This window comes from Nicotiana tomentosiformis, chromosome 5 (assembly GCF_000390325.3).
Source record: "Nicotiana tomentosiformis chromosome 5, ASM39032v3, whole genome shotgun sequence".
NCBI classification, from domain to species: Eukaryota; Viridiplantae; Streptophyta; class Magnoliopsida; order Solanales; family Solanaceae; genus Nicotiana; species Nicotiana tomentosiformis.
Window position 1 is genome coordinate 89,712,119 of NC_090816.1, and position 24,079 is coordinate 89,736,197.

General features: G+C 39.9%; 2 protein-coding genes and 1 long non-coding RNA gene across 8 annotated transcripts in view; 2 read left to right on the plus strand and 1 right to left on the minus strand.

The window, feature by feature from the left end:
- Positions 1-2,016, plus strand: part of LOC104087949 (uncharacterized) — a 31,272-nt gene extending 29,256 nt beyond the window's left edge. For 5 of the 6 annotated variants that reach the window (XR_011407939.1, XR_011407943.1, XR_011407942.1 and 2 more), the window contains 2 exons: positions 184-281; positions 1,058-2,016. This is a non-coding gene — a long non-coding RNA (uncharacterized lncRNA). The remainder of the gene's footprint in view (positions 1-183; positions 282-1,057) is intronic. The other variant, XR_011407944.1, reaches the window with a different exon arrangement.
- LOC104120624 (pentatricopeptide repeat-containing protein At4g33990-like) overlaps positions 1-24,079 on the plus strand; it is a 161,949-nt gene that overhangs the window by 89,174 nt on the left and 48,696 nt on the right. The window lies entirely within an intron of this gene.
- On the minus strand, positions 17,913-18,578 carry LOC138892766 (uncharacterized). Its single transcript, XM_070176502.1, has one exon. It carries the CDS (start codon positions 18,576-18,578, stop codon positions 17,913-17,915), a length of 666 nt encoding a protein of 221 aa, XP_070032603.1.

The window sequence follows — 24,079 nt, forward strand, 5'->3', positions numbered from 1 at the left end:
TTGTGGAAGCTCAAGATAAATTGGGGTTTGGCCTTCTTCACTGCTCTAACTTTGTTGCATCAAGGTAATCACTGATTATCAATTTACTTCACTGATCTATACTACGAAGCTTCATCTCCGCTCCTGATTTGGTTGGCATTTGTGTTTTAGAGAAAAAATTTGTTTGACGTTGCCCTATTTCAGATTTACATAGTTGCTCAACCTTCTGAAATGAGAGACGAACAACAGAACAAGGAAAGAGGGAGGATGGTTGATCTGTGGTTACCGCCAATATGCGCCTGGTATGATTACTATTCAGCTAGAGAATCTCTTCTCTACTGGGAAAAAATGAAGTGCAAATGTATATTTTTGTGCAGTTCTTTCACTTTCTCTCCTCTTTTTTATTTTCAAAATGCGATTATTAATAGTTATCATTGAATTGGACTATGCACCCAAGTGTTTGATGATATTTTTTTTTTAGTGAAGTCAACAATTTTTATTTCCGACTAGCCGTTAGGGGATTTCTCCTTTCTGATACTCGAGAGTGTAATTAGCTACTCCTCATGCTTCTTTACTTGGAAATTTTTTTTATTAGTGAATTTGTGTTTCACTTGTGCAGATACGTTGTATTCTCATTTACTTTGCATTACTCTAAATAGGTACAACTGTTTTTGTTTTTCATATTTCATGGATTTGTGTTTTTCATTGTTGGGATGCTTCATTTTTTCACAATTCTATTTATTAATGAAAAAAACATAGATCTCTCACAGTAGAGTTTAAGATTGCTTTAGATGTAGGGGACAATTTTAAGATTTTCAAGTAGTCCAAATTGATGTAGATATAGTAGAGACAATTTCAAGATTTTCAGGTAATCCAAAGATACCTCAAATCCTTACAAATTGCCTATTCTTAAAGATTGGTATTTTAATATTTGAAAAAGCAATATCAGTTGCACTGCCTTCCTTAGCTCTTCAGATCTACAAGTCCCAAGCTTTGTTTTAAGGGAAAGGACCACTTAAACTATCCTGCTGGTTTATAGTGGAAGCATCTAAAATGTCAAGTGTTGTATCTTCTGCAGATTCCAGTAGCATCACAAATCCATTTACTAAGTCTTCAGTTGAAAAAATCTCAATATGAAGTGCAGAAAGCAAAACAGATGCCATTTCCTTTTTCTTGTTTTTCCTTGCTACGGCCGTAATAGATGATGTCCTTGTTCCACTGAGTTTAGAAGAGATATCGAACAGGCTGCCACCAAATTGCAGCAGTGGATTGGAGACCGTCTACTGCTCGATCACTTCTACCTGCACGTCATACTGGAGAAAGAATCCTGAGGTGTTGGGGTGGTGGGACTGGATGGCTGTGGAGGATGCTAAGGATAAGATACAAAAGCTCCTTGAGGAATTTGAAAGTAGTGGTGTTCTCAGTGAAGCTTGCCAGTGCATACGAGATCTCGGAATGCCATTCTTCAATCATGAGGTAGTGAAGAAAGCGTCGGTTATGGCAATCGAGAAGAAGAATGATAGGATGCTGGATTTTGCTGCAAGTGTGCTTTAATGAGGGGCTTATCACCATCAACCAGATGACTAAAGGCTTAGGGAGGATCAAGAATTGGCTTGATGATCTGGCTCTTGACATTCCGAAAGCAAAGGATAAATTCACGTTTTATGTGGAGCATGCTCAAGAAAGAAGCTGGTTGTTACCGTCCTTTGGGTTATCTGATGATGCATCTTAAATGAGAAGATCATATACATTAGCTTGTTACATCTCTGTTTGTTGTTCGTTGATGCCTTCTATAAGTAGCTCGTGCCGTTTTGTTGGAACTGGTGGATAGACACGGACTGTCCGGTCCTTCCTAATAACACTTTCTTTTAAGTTTCTTGTATGATGGATATTTATTGATGTAAAAATTAGCCCTCTTGTTCATCTAATTTTGTGGTCAACACATACTGCATTACCCTTAATGTCTTTCATAAGGGTGTTAGTACAGATTATGAAAAATAATCCTGCATTTCCTGAAGTTAATCATTTTTTGGTCAATTCTACAATATTTACTTGCTTAATGCCATTTCCTTGTTGATACTTGATACTTTATGGAGAAATAGAAGTAAAATTATATGATCATTTACAGCTGCAAACACATTTTGATTGTCCGGACATGGTAGCTACCTGGTTGTAATTGTTACTTGTGATTGACTGGATATTGGTAGCTTTGTACATTCTTTTTACGGAAAAGGTCCAAATATACCCTTATACTATACGAAATTGAGCACATTTGTCCTTCGTTAATACTTTAGCTCAAATATGCCCTTACCGTCACATAGTTGGTTCATATATGCCCTTAGAGTTACATAGTTGGCTCATATATGCCATTTTCGAAACGGAATCCACCTAAACTAATTAGCTCTTTCGTTAATTGTATTAAAGTATATTACAAACACTATTTCCTTTTTATTAGTACTTTTTTGTCTTTACCTTTCTCTTTTCTTTCATCTTTTTTCTTTTCTTCTCTTTTTTTTTTCCTTTTTCTTTTTCCCTTATCCGATTTCCTCCATTACTGATGTCTTCTCCATTTTCATCACCAATTTCACTTGACAAAACTCATAAATTTCAATTACTAAGAAAATTCTCCCATAAGAATATTTTTATAGATAATAGGTTTTTCAATTTTTTTAATTTTTACTGAACATATATTTAGTTCTAAAAAATTTAACAAAGTAAGATTGAAATAATATTTATGTAACAAAAAATCCGAAAATCCAATAAAATCGAACAATCCAAACCGATATAATTGGTTTGGTTTGATTTTGATAAAAAATCGAACCAACCCGTTCCATGTACATCCCTAATTACATAGTTAATAAAAAAAATAGAAAATGTAACAACTCAAATTTATAACACTACAACTTGAACTCTAGGCTTTTAATCATTAAATTATCTTTCTGAAAATAATTTAAATATTTTGGTCTTTTGAGTATTGTTAAAGGTTGAGATATTTTTATTATTTTAAAGTTTAAACCATAATTTTTGATATAATTTAATTTCATTTATTTAGAGGGCCAGTGAAATTGGAACTTGATTACCTTATGAGAGAATTTTCTTAGTAATTGGAATTTATGAGTTTTGTCAAGTGAAATTGGTGATAAAAATGGAGAAGACATCAGTAATGGAGGAAATCGGATAAGGGAGAAAGAAAAAGGAAAAAAAAAAAGAGAAGAAAAGAAAAAAGATGAAATAAAAGAGAAAGATAAAGAAAAAAAATACTAATAAAAAAAATATATTTGTAATACACTTTAATACAATTAAAGAAAGAGCTAATTAGTTTGGGTGAATTACATTTCGAAAAAGGGCATATATGGGCCAACTGTGTAATTTTAAGGGCATATATGGACCAACTATGTGACGGTAAGGGCATATTTGAGCTAAAGTATTAACGAAGGGCAAATGTGCTCAATTTCGTATAGTATAAAGACATATTTGGACCTTTGCCCTTCTTTTTATGTTCAAATATTGTACCTTCTTATCATTTTGTATGATGTATCGAAAAATCTACGGGTTATGATAGTCCAATTTCTTATCTATAAATGAAACACTATTCCATTGCAGGAACACTATTCCAAGCAGAAGGCTTAATATGTTGGGATTGCACGGGTAACCTTCATCTAGTATTTATCTATATGTATGCCTTTTACTCCGAAAGTTAAAGCTTACTTTTTTCTTTTTCTTTTTATTTTACTCTGCTCTGCAAATGAATCTGTAACATCAATATCTATATTTGACATATAATCCATAAGTTTCTTTACCGAATAATGAGCCTAACCACTTTAATTTTGTAAGGAATATTCTAGTGACTATTCATAATAATCAGTTGAAATATTCAATAATTCATACAATGCATGGTTCCTCTGATCTACTTTATCAATTTTCTTTTTTGTGGATCTTATAACTTTTCGCCAAGAGTGTTTTTTTGGGTACTAAATAAATTTACTGAATACTTTTGTCCCTAAATACTACAAATTTGATTCCATTCATAGATCTGTTTTATTAACTTCCGATGATGTTGAATCGGATCAATATCATTAATAATAATTTTAAATTATCAAATTCATTTTGTCATCGATAATTGGCTTTCACCTAAATGGTTTCAACTTCAACCTATCTGTAGTAGATAGTGAAGATCGTGTTCTCGAGTTTTTGAATCGAGCTAGGGGTGGATATAGTTTGGGCAAACCCCAAATCCAAACCGAAATAAGAATTTTTTGAATTTTTGGTTTGGATTTTCGGATTACCGCTTGAATTTCAGATTTAATTTTTAAATTTTTTGGATTTCGGATTGGATGTTAGATTTGGTTGCCACGACCCAAAATCCCTCCGAATGAGTCGTGATGACACATAGTCTCTAAAACTAGATAAGCCTAACACATACCGAAATGAAAACATGTTCTACTAAACAACTATTAAACATGAACAGAAAATTTCTAAATAAGCCAATAATCTCAACATGATACAATATCCCAAAACCGGTAGTACAGGTGATAAGCCTTTCTAAGAGTAACTATATATAATGATTACATCACTGTTCCGGAATAATAGGAAACAATAGAAATAAATACAACAGAACGTGACTTCGGAGCTTGCGAACGTCCAACAGGTGTACCTTGAAGTCTCCAGCCGCACAAGCATAAGTCTCAAAACCAACTCGATCTAAAGTACCTGGTTTTGCACAGAAATGTGCAAAAACATAGCATGAGTACACCACAATGGTATCCAGTAAGTCTCAATCCTAACATCGGTAAAGTAGTGACGAGGCCATGTTAGGACACCTACCAGACATGTAAACCTGCATTACAAATTACAATCAACAGTGAAAATAATGGGAGCACGAATAGCAACGAGAAACAACCAAATACTTAAGCAATAACACAACTGGGGTACATGTGAGATATGAATGTGTCCAAGCAAGGGAGATCGATGATAACTCAATCAATTAAATCATTTTAATGCACGAATTTCAACAAGAATTATCCCAGATACCACTTCTCATAATCTCAGATCATTTGTCCCAATTTCCAAACTATACACACAAGGCACCCTATGCCCACATTTTCCAAATCACTTCTACACGACAAAATTCACGTGCTATCCGGTACATAATATCTGTGTCAAAGGATGATTAAGATATTCGAGAGATTTATTTATATACGGTAAAGCAAAATTTCAGTTTCTGAACCAAGTAGGAAATCAATGAGAAAATGAGTTTATTTTAAAAATCATTTGGGTGAAGAAAATAACATTTTTAAATAAAATAAAGCATCGTATAAGCATTTAATATAGAATTTACTAAATTAAAACATAATAATAATTTGTTTTAAGTAAAGTAATAACATCAAACACGACAAGGAGATTAAGTTGAGAAATTAATTAAAGTGAAATATGACAACTATTAAAAATAGTAAAGTATCGAATGAAACGACGAGTTTTAACTTGAGAGTCACATAAGGTAAGCATGTTAATAGTTCTTTTATTTAAAACTATTATGTTACCAACAACCCAATAGGGTATGAGATAATGACTCAACGTACTAAATTCATCTTGAAAATCAATTCACCAAAATAATAATAATATGAAAGGAAAACAGGTGTCACGACCCAAAATCTGCATGTCGTTGTCACGACCCAAAACTCTCACCTATCGTGATGGCACCTATCTCATTACTAGGCAAGCTGATAACATCAATAACCCACGGTTTCCTTTAAGTTTGAAAATATAGTATTTAAATACAATACAAAACAAATCTCGCAAATACCGATACAAGCACTCCCAAAACCCGGTGTCACTGAGTACATGAACATCTATACATTAAAAGTCTGGAAAACACGGTCTATAATAGTCTGAGACCAAATATAGTAAGCAAGGAGTTAGGGAAGGAGATACAAGGTCTACGAAACACATCAGCTACCTCGAAATCTCTGTAAAAATCAACCGTGTGAAAGCATTAACACCCATTATGTCTGGGAGCACCTGGATCTGCACACGAAGTGCAGGGTGTAGTATGAATACAACCACCTCAGTAAGTAAGAATAATAAATAAATAACTGAAAGTAGTGACGGGCTTCAATACTAAATCCAATTACAATAATTTCCAACATAAGAAAGTAGGTATGCTTGCAACTTTAACAACTAAGGCCCAAACAACAATTTCATATCAAGTTCAACCGAAACAGGAGATAATATCTCTCAAAAATTTTCAACACAGTGATATATGACAACTGTAGTACAATAAAAATGAAATCAAATGCGTCCTCTCAGGACCATAATCACTCATCTCATCCACTCGCTCAACACTCAGCACTCACCACTCAACACTTGCATTTAGTAGGTACCTGCGCTCACTGGGGGGTGTACAGACTCCGGAGGGGCTTCTTCAGCCCAAGCGCTATAATTCGCACGAACAACTCACGTGCTATATTATAATATCTCACAATCAGGCCCTCGGCCTCACTCAGTCATAAATTTCTCTAGTCTCTCGGGCTCTCAATAATCATGAAACTCAGCCCCAACAGAAATGATATCATGTATCAACAAGGAGCAACAAAGACTGAGATAAAATAAATAAATAAACTGTGACTAAGTACAAAACAACAATTTAGCAGATAATTCAACATGTGTACGACCTCTGTGGGTCTCTATAGTGCCAACACATAATCTAAATATGATTTGTGGTTCAATTTCTCTACTGCATGGAGAATGTACAGATAAAAATAGATTATTCAACTTCACATTTCCATGAAATTTGACCAAGTCACAATTCCTACGGTGCACGCCCACACGACCGTCACCTAGCATGTGCGTCACCTAAAAACCAATCACATAATAAATAATCCGGGTTTTCATACCCTCATAATCAAATTTAGAATTGTTACTTACCTCAAACCGTGTAATGTCTTACTCCGCTATGCCTTTGCCTCGTGAATTGGTCTCCAAACGCCTCGAATCTAGCCACAAATAATCCGATTCAATCAATAAAATTTATAAGAATTAATTCCATAAAAATCTGAAATTTCACCCAAACATCGCCCGTGGGGCCCATGTATCGAAACCCGATAAAAGTTACAAAATACGAAAGCCTATTCAACCACGAGTCTACCCATACCAATTTTACCAAATTCCGATATCAACTCGACCCTCAAATCTTCAAATTAAACCAAGAGGGTTTTCAAAATTTTTCAACTTAATTCACCAATTAAATGATGGAATCAAAGGGCATAATCATGGAAATGAACCAAAACTAGGTAGGAATCACTTACCCCAAACACCCACACAAGAATCTCTCCAAAAATCGCCTTCGACCGAGCTCCCAATTTGATTTTATGTTATGGACTCAAAACCCCCATTTTGGATCTTTTAATTCTGCCCAGATATGCCTTCATCGCGAACGCAACCTCACCCTCGCGTTCCCGTAGAACAATCTGGCTGCCCCTTAAATTAACCCTTCGCGAATGCATCCCAAGCCTCGCGAACGTGAAGCTTCGTTGTTCCCTCACTTCGCGAACGCGACAAGCCCCTACGCAAACGCGAAGGCCAAATGCACGGGGCCCCAACTGCCTCCTCTCTTCTATGCGAACGCGTCGCCCTTCACGAGTTCGCGATGCATTCACTGTCCAAACCTTCACGAACACGAAGAAAGATTTCTCATCCGCCTCCAGGTACACTTCGCGAACGCGAGACACTCCTCGCGAACGCATAAGAGGAAACCAGAAAAATACACCAGCAGTCTTCAACCATCAAGTCAAGTCCAAAAATGATCCGTCACCTATCCGAAACTCATCCGAGGCTCCCAGGACCTCAACCAAACATACCACCAAGTCCCACAACATCATAAGAACTTAGTCGAACCCTAAAATCATCTCAAACAACGCTAAAACCACGAATCATACCCTAATTCAAGCCTAATGAAACTAAGAACTTTCAACTTCTACTTTCAACGCCGAAACCTATCAAATCACGTCCGATTGACCTCAAATTTTGCACACAAGTCATAAATGATATAACAGACCTATTCCAATTTACAGAATCGGATTCCGCCCCCGATATCAAAAAGTCAACTCCCCGATCAAACTTCCCAAAAATGCAACTTTCGTCATTTCAAGCCTAATTCCACTACACACCTCCAAATCACAATCAGACATGCTCTTAAGTCTAAAATCACCCAACGAAGCTAATAGAACCATCAAAATTTAAATCCGGGGTCGTTTACACATAAGTCAACATACGGTCAACTTTTCTAACTTATGTTTTCAATTATGAGACTAAGTGTCCTAATTCACTCCAAAATCCTTCCGGACCCGAACCAACTAACCCGGTAAGTCATAAAATAACTGCAAAGCATAAAGTGAGTAGTAAATGGGGGAACGAGGTTATAATACTCAAAACTATCAGTCAGGTCATTACATTCGCCCCATCTTAAACAAATGTTCGTTCTCAAACAGGTTTAGAATCATACCCGGAGTCTCAAATAGGTGTGGATATTTGCTACGCATCTCCCGTTCAATATTCCAAGTAGCCTCTACGACTAGCTGGCCTCTCTACTGTACCTTCACTGACGCTATGTTCTTTGACCTCAGCTTTCAGATCTGCCGGTCTAAAATGGCCACCGGCTCCACATCATACGTCAAATTACCGTCCAACACTACTAAGATCCCAAATATAAGACGGATCCCCGACATACTTTCGGATCATAGATACATGGAACACTGGATGAACACCCGATAAACTAGGTGGCAAGGCAAGTTCATAAGCCACTTCTCCAATCTTCTTAAGTATCTCAAAAGGCTCAATATACCGAGGGATCAACTTGCCCTTCTTACCAAACCTCAACACACCCTTCATGGGTGAAATTTTGAGCATAACCTTCTCTCCAACCATGTAAACAACATCACAGACCTTTCTGTCGGCATAACTCTTCTGTCTAGACTTTGTCGTGCGAAGCCGCTCCTGAATCAATTTAACCTTCTATAAAGCATTCTGAACCAAGTTAGTACCCAATAGCCTAGTATCTCCCAACTCAAACCAACCCATCATAGATCGACACCGTCTCCCATATAAAGCCTCGTACGGAGCCATCTGAATGCTCGATTGGTAGCTGTTATTTACGCAAACTCCGTGAGTGGCAGCAACTGATCCCAAGAACCCCCAAAATCAATGACACAAGCGCATAGCATATCCTCCAATATTTTAATAGTGCGCTCTGATTGCCCGTCCGTCTGAGGGTGTAATGTTATACTCAATTGAAACTGTGTGCCCAATTCTCGTTGCACTGCTCTCCAAAACTGTGATGTAAACTGCGTGCCTCGATCTGAAATAATGAACACTAGCACACCGTGTAGGCGAACAATCTCGCGGATATAAATCTCAGCGAACCGCTCCGAAGAATAATTAGTACCAACTGGAATAAAATGCGCAGATTTAGTCAACCGATCCACAATCACCCACACAACACCAAACTTCCTCAAAGTCTGTGGAAGCCTAACTACGAAGTTCATGGTAATACGCTCCCACTTCCATTCCAGAATTTCAAGTCTCTGAAGCAATCCGTCCGGTCTCTGATGCTCATACTTTACCTGTTGACAATTTAAACACCGAGCTACAAACCCAACTATATCTTTCTTCATTTGCCTCCACCAATAGTGCTGCCTCAAATCTTGATACATCTTTGTGTCACCTGGATGAATGGAGTACCGCGAACTGTGAGCCTCATAGAGAATCAAATCATGCAAACTATCTACATTAGGCACACATAGCCTACCCTGCATCTGTAATACTTCGTCATCCCCAATAGTGAGTTCTTTGGCATCACCGTGCTGTACTGTGTCCCTAAGGACAAGCAGATGTGGGTCATCATACTGACGTTCTCTGATACGATCATAAAGAGAAGACTGAGAAACCACACAAGCCAAAACTCGGTTCGGCTCCGAAACATCCAATCTAACAAACTGGTTGGCCAAGGTCTGAACATCCAAGGTTAAAGGCCTCTCTGCTACCGATATGTATGCTAAGCTGCCCAAACTCCCCGCCTTATGGCTCAAGGCATCGGCCACCACATTGGCCTTTTCGGGATGATAGAGAATGGTTATATCATAATCCTTAAGCAACTCCAACCACCTTCGCTGCCGCAAATTAAGATCGTTCTGTTTAAACATATGTTGTAGACTCCGGTGATCGGTATAAACTTCACAATGGACACCGTACAAATAATGCTGCCAAATCTTCAAGGCATGAACAATTGCTAACTCAAGGTCGTGGACAAGATAATTCTTCTCATGTACCTTTAACTGTCTGGACACATAGGAAATCACCCTACCGTCTTGCATTAGCACTGCACCGAGACCAATACGTGACGCATCACAATACACAATATAAGACTCTAAACATGTAGGCAACACTAATACTGGGGTTGTAGTCAAAGCTATCTTGAGCTTCTGAGAGCTATCTTCACACTCATCCGACCACCTGAACAGAGCACCTTTCTGGGTCAATTTAGTCAAAGACGATGCAATAGACGAAAAACCCTCCATAAAGAGACGATAATAATCGGCCAAGCCGAGAAAAATCCGAATCTCAGTAGCTGAAGATGGCCTGGGCCAACTCTGAACTGCCTCTATCTTCTTCAGATCCACCTTAATCCCTTCACTGGACACTATGTATCCCAAGAATTCCACCGAACTAAGCCAGAATTCACACTTAGAGAATTTGGCATACAATCTCTCCTCTCTCAGCCTCCGTAATACAATACCCAAGTGCTGTGCATGCTCCTCCTGGCTACTTGAGTACACCAGGATATCATCAATAAATACTATAACAAATGAATCAAGATATGGCTGGAATACACTATTCATTAAGTACATAAATACCGCTAGGGCGTTGGTTAGCCCAAAAGACATCACGAGGAATTCATAGTGGCCATTGAGTCCTGAATGCCATTTTTAGAATATCCGAATCCTGAATGTTTAACTGGTGATACCCAGATCTCAAATCAATTTTTGACAACACCCTTGCTTCCTGAAGCTGGTCAAATAAATCATCAATACGCGGCAAGTGATATTTATTCTTGATTGTAACTTTGTTCAACTGCCTGTAATCGATGCATATCCACATAATATAATCTTTCTTTTTCACACACAAAACCGATGCACCTCAAGGTGACATACTTGGCCAAATAAACCCCTTATCAAGGAGTTCCTAAAGTTGTTCTTTCAATTCTTTCAACTCAGCTGGTGCCATACGATACAGAGGAATAGAAATGGGTTGAGTGCACGACATCAAGTCAATACCGAAATCAATATCCCTGTCGGGTAGCATACCCGGCATGTCTACAGAAAATACATCCGAAAAGTCTCGCACTACCGGTATTGAATCAATAAGAGGAGTACCTACATCAACATCTCTCACAAAGGCCAAATATGACAAACATCCCTTCCCAACCATATGTTGGGCCTTCAAATAAGAAATTACCGTGCTAAGAACATAATCTAGAGAATCTCTCCATTTAACCTTTGGCAACCCCGACATCGTCAACGTCACGATTTTTGCGTGACGGTCTGGAATAGCATGACATGGAGACAATCAATCCATACCCATAATTACATCGAAATAAACCATATTGAGCAATAAAAGATCAACTCTAGTCTCCAGTCCCCCAATAGTTACCACACATGATCGATACACACGGTACATAATAATAGTATGGCCCACCGACGTAGATACACGAACAGGTGAAACTAAGGACTCACGGGGTATATCCAGATAATGAGTAAAGTACGATGATACATACGAATAAGTGGAACCAGGGTCAAATAATATAGAAGCCTCCCTGTGGCACACTGAGACAATACCTATAATCACTGCATCTGAAGCAACAACATCTAGTCTGGTAGGAAAAGCATAGAATCGGGCCTGACCGCCACCTGATCGCCCCCCATCTTGGGCGACCCCTAACTGGATGAGCCTCACCCTGAGCGGGTTGGGCGGGTGGTGTAACTTCTGGTGCTGGTGCCGTCGTCCGAGAACTCTGCTATGGAGCCCTACTCTTGATGTGACAAAATTCTCCGCACTTGAAACAACCCCTCATCTGGTGGAACTGCTGGTCCTGATAACCCGAGGAATTATCTGTAGAAGCCTGATAGGACGAGCATGGCAAGAACTCTGCACTGGCAGTGCACTGAATAAAGACTGGCCTGAGTGAGCACTGTAAGAACAATGGCTAGCTGATGCACCACGATGAGCTGGACGGTTAGTATGAGCGGGCCTATAAGGGCAACCCCTGCTGTGGTAGGACTGCTCCCCAGAAGGTACCCCACCAAAACTGCCCAAACCTCGAGGGCTCTTGACCTCTCTCTCACCACGCTCCTAGTTACAGACCACCTCTATCTGCCAAGCAATGTCAACCACCTCATCAAAAGTGGCGCCAGATACACTTTCCCTAGTCATAAGTAACTGCAGCTGATATGTGAGGCCATCAATGAAGCTCCTAATCCTCTCCCTATCAGTGGGAACCAACCAAACTGTGTGACGAGCCAACTCAAAAAATCTCATCTCGTACTGCGTCACAAATATACCATCTTGACGTAACTGTTCAAACTATCTACGTAGCTCCTCTCTGCGAGACTGCGGCACAAACTTCTCCAAAAAGAGAACGGAGAACTCCTTCCATGCAAGTGGTACTGCACCGACAGTACTGCGCCTCTCATAAGCCTCCCACCATCTGAAGGCAGCCTTAGAAAAATGAAAAGTGGTGAACGAGACCCCACTGGTCTCCAGAATACAAGCAGTTCGAAGCATCCACTGACACTTATCCAGAAAACCATGAGCATCTTCTAACTCAGCACCGCTAAATGATGGAGGTCAAAGCCTCCCAAATCTCTCAAGTCTCCTCTGCTCATCATCTACCATAACGAGGACTACCGAGGCCTGAGCAACTGTAAATGGCTAGGCTGGTAGTGCCCCCGTATCTATATATCTACGTGCCAATGTACATGCCGATATGATGCACCTCTGTGGAAACCCTCATGCACCCACAATCTCAAATATTCAATCACTCAGTACTGTATATGGCCAATCATGCCCAGGGGAGATCCATCCCGTATATATACACATCAACTAGTAATCAGTCGATCAGTATTGTATAAGGCCAATCCAGCCAGGGGAAAATACACCTCTAATATAAATGATTCGGACAAGATCCATGTCCAGGGAAGATCCATACCTTAATATAAATGAACTGCGCTCACTGTGGGGAGTGCAGACTACAGAGGAGCTCCTTCAGCCCAAGCGCTATAATAGCCAGATCCATACATAAATAAATAAAATATGTTGCGGCGTGTAGCCCGGTCTTATAAATATCACTCAAAATCTTCAATCTCTCGGACTCTCAATGACATGAAAATCAACCATACATGATGATATGATGTTCCAATTAATGACAACAGACTACAAAACTTACAATTTTAACAATAAATTCAACAACAACATGACCTTGTGGGTCCCAAAATATCGGTACGTAGCCTAAACATGATATTTAACATGAGTCTCAGCTCACTTCACTCTAACACGTGGAGGATGTGTGGATAATGACATCATTCTCCAATTATACGACTTCGCATAATTTATTTAAGTCACAATTTCTATGGTGCTCGCCCACACGCCCGTCACCTAGCATGTGCGTCACCTTCATACAATTCACATAACACATAATTCAGGGATTTATACCCTCAGAATCAAGTTTAAAAGTGTTACTTACCTCAAACTGGGTAATTCTTTATTCCAATATGCCCTTGCCTCGCAGATCGGCCTCCGAATGCCTCGAATCTAGTCACAATAATTCGACTCAGTCAATACAAATTATAAGAACTAATTCCATATGAAAATGCTAATTTTCCAACAAAATCCGAAATTCCCTTAAAATATTGCTAGTGAGGCCCACGTCTCGGAATTCGACGAAACTCACAAAATCCAACAACCCATTCAATTATGAGTCCTACCATACTAGTTTCACTCAAATCTGACTTCGAATCTACATTGAAATCCCAAATATTTGTTTTATGAAATTTCTACAATTTTCCCCAAATTTTCATCTCAAAATACTAATTAAATGATGAAAGCAATGATATATTCATATATATTAACCAAATCCGAGTTAGAATCACTTACCCTAATGAATTTCTTGAAAATTCCACGACAAACCGCTACACACTGAGCTCCCAAAGTCTAAATATGAAATAATACTCTAACCCTCATTCATATAGTAAAAACTCTGATCTCCCATTGTGCCGACCGCAAAAATTTTGTGCGGTACGCACATTTAAGGTCTCAGCGGCCGCAACTCAAATTGTGTGGTCGCAGTTCAACAGCATCTGCACTACCAAAATTCAATACATTGACTGTAACTTTCTGTACAAATTTCCAAATGATGAATGCTTTATCGTTCTGAAACCTAGACTCAAAGGGCTACAACTTTTATTTTTTGATCATCTCCAAATTCCTTGTATATCAAAAGATATAAGCTTCCGAAGTCAGACCATCAAACCTGTAGATTCTCCTTTCTGCGGCCACAAAAGGATTTCTACGGTCCACAATTCACCTCTGCAGTCCGCAATTTTCCTCTAAGGTCCGCACATGAGGCTTTGCCTCAGCACTCCAAAATTTGCCCTCGCACTCCTACTGCTCCCGGAATATTAGTAGAGTGTCGAAATGCCCAAACTCGTTCAAAACTTACCCAAAACATACCCGAAGCCCCCGGGACATCAACCAAATACACCAACAAGTCCTAAAACATCATATGAACTTAGTTGGAGCCTTAAATCACATCAAACAATGCTGGAAACATGATTCATATCCCAATTTAAGCCTAGTGAAAGCTAACCATTTCCAACATCTACATTCAATGCCGAAACCAATCAAATCAAGTCCGATTTACCTCAAATATTTGCACACGAGTCATAAATGACATAACGGACCCATAAAATTTTTAGAACTGGATTTTGACCCCGATATCAAAAAGTCAACTCCTCGGTCAAACTTCCAACTTATATTTCCTATTTTCGTCATTTCAAGCCTAATTTCACTACGGACTTCAAAATAATTTTTCGGACACACTCCTAAGTTCAAAATCACCATACGAAACTATTGGAATCATCAAAACTCTATTCCGGGGTCATTTACACATAAGTTAACATCCGGTTAACTTTTTCAACTTATGCTTTCATCCTTGAGACTAAGTGTCTCAATTCATTCTGAAACCTCAACGGACCCGAAGCAATTTCTTCGGCAAGTCACATAATAACAGTAAAGCCCAAATTGAGAAGTAAGTAGGGGAACAAGGCTGTAATACGCAAAACGACCGGCCAGGTCGTTACATTTTCCCCCTCTTAAACAAACGTTCATCCTCGAACGGGTTTAGAATTATACCTGGAGTCTCAAATAGGTATGGATATTTGCCCTGCATCTCCTGCTCAGTCTCCCAAGTAGCTTCTCCGATTGGCTGGCCTCTCAACTGCACTTTCAATACCAAAATCAATATCCCTGTCGGGTGGCATACACGGCAGGTCTGCAGGAAATACATCCGGAAAGTCTCGTACTACCGGTACTGAATCAATAGTAGGAGTGTCTGCATCAACATATCTTACAAAGGCCAAATATGAAAAACACCCCTTCCCAACCATCCGTTGGGCCTTCAAGTAAGAAATTACCCTGCTAGGAACATAATCTAAAGAACCTCTCCACTGGACCTTCAGCAACCCCGGCATTGCCAATGTCACAATTTTTGCGTGACAGTCGAGAATAGCAGGATATGGAGACAACCAATCCTTACCCAAGATAATATCGAAATCAACCATACCAAGCAATAAGAGATCTACTCTAGTCTCCAGTCCCCCAATAGTTATTACGCACGACCGATACACACGGTCCACAATAATAGTATCGCTCACCGGCGTAGATACACAAACAGATAAAACTAAGCACTCACGGGGCATATACAGATAACGAACAAAATATGATGATACATACGAATATGTGGAACCAGTGTCAAATAATATAAAAGCTTCCCTGTGGCACACCGACACAATACATGTGATTACTGCATTTGAAGCAACGACATCTCGCATGTCATGAAAAGCATAGAATCGGGCCCGACCACCACCTGATCAGCCTCTCCCTCTTGGACAACCCCTAGTTGATTGAGCCCTACCCCGAGTTGGCTGGGCGGGTGGTGAAGCAATTGGTGCTAAAGTCGTAGCGTGACTCCTCTGCTGAGCATAAGCAATTACTCTACCCTCCTGCATTAAGACATACCTAATATCGATCCGAGAAGCATCACAATACAGTGTATAAGAGCCTGAAGCTGAAGGAAAAACCAGAACTGGAGTTGTGGTCAAGGCAGTCTTGAGCTTCTGAAAGCTCTCTTCACTCTCATCTGACCATCTGAATGGAGCACCTTTCAGGGTCAATTTAGTCAAGGGCGATGCAATAGATAAGAAACCATCTCAAAGCAACGATAATAACCAGACAAGCCGAGAAAACTCCGAATCTCCGTAGTTGAAGATGGGCTAGACCAACTCTGAATTGCCTCTATCTTCTTTGGATCCACCTTAATTCCTTCACTGGACACTATGTGTCCCAAGAAAGCCACTGAACTAAGCCAGAACTCACACTTAGAGAATTTGACATATAGTTTCTCCTCCCTCAGCCTCTGTAGTACAATACTCAAATGTTGTGCATATTCCTCCTGGCTACGTGAGTACACCAAGATGTCATCAATAAATACTACGACAAATAAATCAAGATATGGTTGCAATAAACTATTCATCAAGTGCATAAATGATGTTGGGGCGTTGGTCAGCCCAAAAGACATCACGAGAAATTCATAATGACTATAACGGGTTCTGAATGTCGTCTTTAGAATATTCGAATCCAAATTTTCAACTGGTGATACCCAGACATCAAATCAATTTTAGAGAATACCCTCGGTCCCGGAAGCTGGTCAAATAAATCATTAATATGTGGCAAAGGATACTTGTTCTTGATTGTAACTTTGTTCAACTGCTTGTAGTCGATGCACATCTGCATAATATTATCTTTCTTTTTCACAAATAGAATTGGTGCACCCCAAGGCGACATACTAGGCCTAATAAACCCCTTATCAAGAAGTTCCTGAAGATGTTCTTTCAGCTCCTTCAATTCAGTTGGTGGCATACGATACGGAGGAATAGAAATGGGATGAGTGCCCGGTACCAAGGCAATACAAAAATCAATATCCCTGTCAGGTGGCATACCCGACAGGTCTACAGGAAATACATTCAGAAAGTCTCGTACTACTAGAACTGAATCAATAGTAGGAGTGTCTTCATCAATATCTCTTACAAAGGTCAAATATGACAAACACCCATTCCCAAACATTCGTTGGGCTCTCAAGTAAGAAATTACTCTGCTGGGAACATAAAATCTAAAGAACCTCTCCACTGGACCTTCAGCAACCTTGGCATTGCCAACGTCATGGTTTTCACGTGACAGTCCAGAATAGCATGACATGGAGACAACCAATCCATACCCAAGATTACATCGAAATCAATCATACTAAGCAATAAGATATCTATTCTAGTCTCCAGTCCCCCAATAGTTATTACACACGACCGATACATATGGTCTACAATAATAGTATCGCCCACCGGTGTAGATACACGAACAGATGAAACTAAGGACTAACGGGGCATATCCAGATAATGAACAAAATATGATAATATATATGAATATGTGGAACTAGTGCCAAATAATATAGAAGCTTCCCTGTGGCACACCAAGACAATACATGTGATCACTGCATCTGAAGCAATGTCATCTAGCCTCTCAGGAATAGCATAGAATCGGGCCCGACCACCACTTGATCAGCCTCCCCTTCTTGGGCGACCCCTAGCTAATTGAGCCCCACCCTGAACTGGTTTGGTGGGTGGTGAAGAAAATGGTGCTGAAGTCATAGACTGACTCCTCTGATGAGCTGAACCTCTCGTAAGGCGGGGGCAATATCTCTTTATGCGACCAAAATCTCCACACTCAAAGCAACCATTCTCTAAAAATGTCGGCAAGTACTGAAGTGGACCCCGATAACCAGAAGAACCTGGTATAGATGAACCTTGAATTGATGGTGCACGAGATGAACTCTGAACTGGAAGTGCACTAAGATAAGACTGACTTTGTTGAGCATTGTATGAACTATGGCTAACTGATGCGTCACGATGAGATGGATGAGCTATTTGAGCAGGCCTATACGGTCGACCCCTACTGTGATTGGGTTGTCCCCCAGAAGGAACACCGCTGGAATTACCCAGACCACAAGACCTCTTGGCCTCCCTCTCCTCACGTTCCTGAATATTGACCATCTCTAGCCGTCGAGCACTATCAACCACCTCGTCGAATTTATCACCTACTATATTTCCCGGAGTCATAACAAAATGGAACTGATGATTGAGGCCATTAATGAACCTCCTCAAAATCTTCTCCCTCTCAGTGGGAACCAACCAAATTGTATAACGAGCCAATTCTAAAAACTGCATCTAATACTGAGTCACGGACAAGTCCTCCTGACATAAATACTCGAACTGCCTGTAGTTACTCTCTGCGGGTCTGTGGTATAAACTTCTCCAGGAATAATAAAGATAACACCTTCCATGAAAGTGGTGCTGCACCAACTGGTCTGCTACTCTCATAAGTCTCCCACCATCTGAAGGTTGCTCCGGTCAGTGAAAAAGTAGTAAATAAGACACCACTAGTCTCCAGAATACCCGATGTACGAAGCACCCGCTGGCATCTGTCCAAGAAATCCTTAGCATCTTATGACTCAGTTATACTGAAAGTTGGAGGATGGAGTCTCCCAAATCTCTCTAATCTCTTATTCTCCTCGTCATTCATAATAGGACCCACCTGGGCCTGAGCAGCTGCAACCAACTGGACTGGTAGTGCTCCAGGTATCTGAAGTCCCTACACTACATGTTCTGGAGTATGGGCGACAGAGGTATGAGTACCTATCCCGGCCTGAGAAGTGGCTGGTGCGGCTTGAGCTGAAACCACCTGATCAAGTCCACTATAAATAGTCAATATCTGTGCTAGAGCATCCTGAAGGCCTGGAATCACAATAGGTACAGTTGGTGACTGAGCTCGTCCCGCCGACCCAACTATATTTGGAACTTGCTCCTAAGCTGGAGCAACTGGTGGTTCTATCGGTGCTGCTCTAACTGTTGTACGAGCAAAACTTCGACCTGTACTACAGCCCCTGCCTCTACCATGGCCCCGGCCTCTCGCGGCCCTAACTGGTGGCTGACCATCCGATCCAGTAGTACACGTCCTCACCATCTGTGATAGAATAGAATAACAAAGTTTAGTTTTTGGAATCAATAAATTCGCATGACAGAATACAAGAAAATGAAATTTTATTAAGAGTTCTGCAGCCTCTCGAAGATAAGTACAGAAGTCTTCGTACCGATCCACAAGACTACTAAACCTTCTCATGACTCGTAAGACCTATGTAACCTAGGCTCTGATAAAACTTGCACAGCCCAAAATTCATATGTCGTGATGGCACCTATCTCAATACTAGGCAAATCGACAATCTCAATAAACAACAATTTCTCTTAAGTTTGAAAATATAATATTTAAATTTAATATAAAAACCCCACACTTACTAATATAAAATACACTCCCAAAACCCGGTGTCACCTAGTACATGAGCATCTAAATGATAACACATTCTGACTAATACAAACATTGTCTGAAAATGTAGGACAATACAAATAACTGAAAGGAAAGAGAGTCAAGGTCTGCAGATGCCAAGCGGCTACCTCGATAATCTCCAATAGATAATCTTCCAAAAACTAGCAATCGTCGTTTTCGGAAGTACCTGGATCTGCACACGAAGTGCAGAGTGTAGTATGAGTACAACCGACCCCATATTCTCAATAAGTAACAAGACTAACCTTTGGGCTGAAAGTAGTGACGAGCTCAACAGGTACAGTCCAGTATACAAATAACAATACAGAAAAATAGGCATGTTTTCAAGTTGAGCAGTTAACTCAGTACAATTAAAATAGATGAATTATGAATGATATGGGGAATATGGCATCTATATATCTACATGCCATTGTACATGCCGATGTGATGCACCTCTGTGGAAACCCTCATGCACCCACAATCTCATATATTCAATCACTCAGTACTTTATATGGCCAATCCTGCAGAGGGAAGATCAATCCCGTATATATACACATCAACTGGTAATCAGTCGATCAGTACTGTATAAGGCCAATCCATTCAAGGGAAGATACATCCCTAATAAAAATGATTCGGACAAGATCCATGTCCAGGGAAGATCCATACCTCAATATAAATGAATCGCGCTCACTGTGGGGGGTGCAGACTCCGGAGGGGCTCCTTCAGCCCAAGCGCTATAATAGCTAGATCCAGGCATAAATAAATAACACATGTTGCGGCGTGCAGCTCGACCCATAAATATCACTCAAAATCTCCAGTCTCTCGGGCTCTCAATGACATAAAAATCAACCCGACATGATGATATGATGTCCCAATGAATGACAATAGAGACTGAGATATGATATGTAAATGATGAATGTGATTGAGTATAAACATTACAATTTAAACAAAAAATTCAATAGCAACACGACCCTGTGGGTCCCAAAATATCAACGCGTAGCCTACACATGATATTTAACATAAGTATGAGCTCAATTCCCTCTAACACATGGAGGATGTATGGACAATGACATGATTCTTCAATTATACAATTTCACAGAATTTATTTAAGTCACAATTTCTATGGTGCACGCCCACACGCCCGTCACCTCGCATGTGCGTCACCTCCATACAGTTCACATAACACATAATTCAGGGATTTATACCCTCATAACCAAGTTTAGAAGTATTACTTACCTCAATATTCCCTTGCCTCGCGAATCAACCTCTGAACGCCTCGAATCTAGTCACAACAATTCAATTCAGTCAATACAAATTATAGGAATTAATCCCATATGAAATTACTAATTTTCCAAAAAAATTTGAAATTCCCTTCAAATATCATCAGCGGGGCCTACATCTCGAAATCCGATGAAACTCACAAAATCCTACTACCCATTCAATTACGAGTCCAACCATACTAGTTTCACTCAAATAGGACTCCGAATCGATATTCAAACCCCAAAAAGTCGTGTTATGAAATTTCTAATATTTTCCCTAAATTTCCATCTCAAAATACTAATTAAATGATGAAAACAATGATAAATTCATGTATATTAACCAGGTTTGAATCACTTAGCCCGATGAATATCTTGAAAATCCCTCGAACAATTGCCGCAAACCGAGCTCCCAAATTCCAAATATGAAATGGTACTCTAACCCTCATTCATATAGTACAAAATATGATCTCCCATTGACTTGACCACAAAAGCTTTGTGCGGTCCGCACATTTATGGTCTCTGCGGCAGCAACCCAAATTGTGCAGTCGCGGTTCAGCAGTATATGTACTACAAGGCATTAGTAAATTGACCATAACATTCTGTAAAAAAGTCCAAATGATGAACGGTTTATCTTTCTGAGTTCTAGACTCAAAGGGCTACAACTTTCATTTTAGGATCATCTCCAAATTCCTTATAGATCAAAAGATATAAGCTTCCGAAGTTAGACCATCGAACCTGTAGATTCTCCTTTCTGCAGCCGCAAGAGGATTTCTGCGGTTCGTAGTTTTCCTCTAAGGTCCGCACATGAGGCTTTGCCTCAGCACTCCAAAATGTGCTCCCGCACTCCTACTATTCCCAGAACATCATTAGAGTGCCGAAATGACCAAACTCATTCAAAACTGACTTGAAACATACCCGAGGCCCTCGAGACCTCAACCAAATACACCAACAAGTCCTAAAACATCATACGAACTTAGTCGGAACCTTAAATCACATCAAACAATGCTAGAAACATGATTCATACCCTAATTCAAGCCTAATAAAAACCAATCATTTCCAACATCTACATTTAATGCCGAAACCTATCAAATCAAGTCTGATTGACCTCAAAATTTTGCATACAAGTCATAAATGACATAACGGACCCATGAACTTTTCAGAATTGGATTTCGACCCCAATATCAAAAAGTCAACTCCTCGGTCAAACTTCCAACTTAAATTTCATATTTTTGCCATTTCAAGCCTAATTTAACTACGAACTTCAAATAATTTTCCAGACACACTCCTAAGTCCAAAATCACCATACGGAGCTATTGGACATCAAAACTCTATTTTGGGGTCGTTTACACGTAAGTCAACATCCGGTCAACCTTTTCAACTTAAGCTTCCATCCTTGAGAGTGTCTCAATTCATTCTAAAATCTCACCGGACTCGAACCAATTATCCCGGCAAGTCATATAATAATTATAAATCACAAATTGAACAGTAAATGGGGAAAAGAGGCTGTAATACTCAAAACGATCGGTCGGGGCATTACAACTTGAAAGCATGCCTATATTTCTATACTGTTATTTATATATTAGACTGTACATGTGGAGCTCGCCACTACTTTCAGCCCAAAGGTTATTCTTGTTACTTATTGAGTACATGGGTCAGTTGTACTCATACTATACTCTGCACTTTGTGTGTAGATCCAGGTACTTCCGGACACGGCGTTTGCTAGTTTTTGGGATATTATCTGTTGGAGACTATCGAGGTAACTGCTTGGCGTCCACAGACCTTGACTCTCTTTCCTTGTAGTTATTTGTATTGTTCTACATTTCCAGACATTGGTTATATTAGTTAGACTATGTTAACATTTAGATGCTCATGTACTCAATGACACCATGGTTTGAAAGTATATCTATATCAGTATGTGTTGTTTTTTTATTAAATTTAAATATTATGTTTCCAAACTTAAAAGAATTCGTGGCTTATTGAGGTTGTCGGCTTGCCTAGTATTGAGATAGGCGCCATCACGTCTATAATGACTTGGCCGATCGTTTTGAGTATTATAACCCCGTTCCCCCATTTACTACTCAATTTATGCTTTACAGTATTTTTATGACTTACCGGGTTAATTGATTCGTATCCGGAAGGATTTCGAAGTGAATTGGGACACTTAGTTTCATAATTAAAAACTTAAGTTGAAAAGGTTGACCGGATATTGACTTATGTGTAAACGATCCCAGATTTGAATTTTGATGATTCTGTTAGCTCCGTTGGGTGAATTTGGACTTAGGAGCATGTCCGGATTATGATTTGGAGGTCTGTAGTGAAATTAGGCTTGAAATGGCGAAAGTTGCATTTTTGGGAAGTTTGACCGGGGAGTTGACTTTTTGATATCGGGGTTAGAATCCGATTCTGGAAATTGAAATAGGTCTGATATGTCATTTATGACTTGTATGCAAAATATAAGGTTAATCGAACGTGATTTGATAGGTTTCGGCATTGAAAGTAGAAGTTGAAAGTTCTTAGTTTCATTAGGCTTGAATTGGGGTATGATTCGTGGTTTTAACATTGTTTGAAATGATTTTAGGGTACTAATATGTTCGTCTGATGTTATGGGGCATGATGGTATGTTTGGTTTAGGTCCCGGGGGGCCTCGGGTGAGTTTCGGAAGGGTCACAAATCATTTTTGGACTTGGCTTGATGGTTGAAGACTGGTGGTGTATGTCATCTTATGCGTTCGCAAGGAGTGTCTCGCGTTCGCGGAGTGTACCTAGAGGTGTATGAGAAATTGTTCTTCGCGTTCGCAAAGAGGGGCTCGCGTTCGTAAAGGTTTGGACAGTGAATGCATCGCGAACGCATGAAGGGCGACGCGTTCGCGTAGAAGAGAGGAGGCAGCTGGGGGGCCCATACATTTGGCCTTCGTGTTCGCGTAAGAGGTTGTCGCGTTCGCGAAGAGAGGGGTCAGCGAAGCTTCACGTTAGCGTGCCTTGGGATGCATTCGCGAAGGGTTAATTTGAGGGGCAGTCAGATTGTTCTACGCGAACGCGAGGGTGAAGTCGCATTCGCGATGAAGGCATATCTGGGAAAAATTAAAAGATCCA

What these genes read in the sequence shown, in the direction of transcription:
- LOC138892766 (XM_070176502.1), bottom strand. Translation starts at nt 18,578, where the DNA reads ATGCAGTTTTTAGAATTGGCTCGTTATACAATTTGGTTGGTTCCCACT.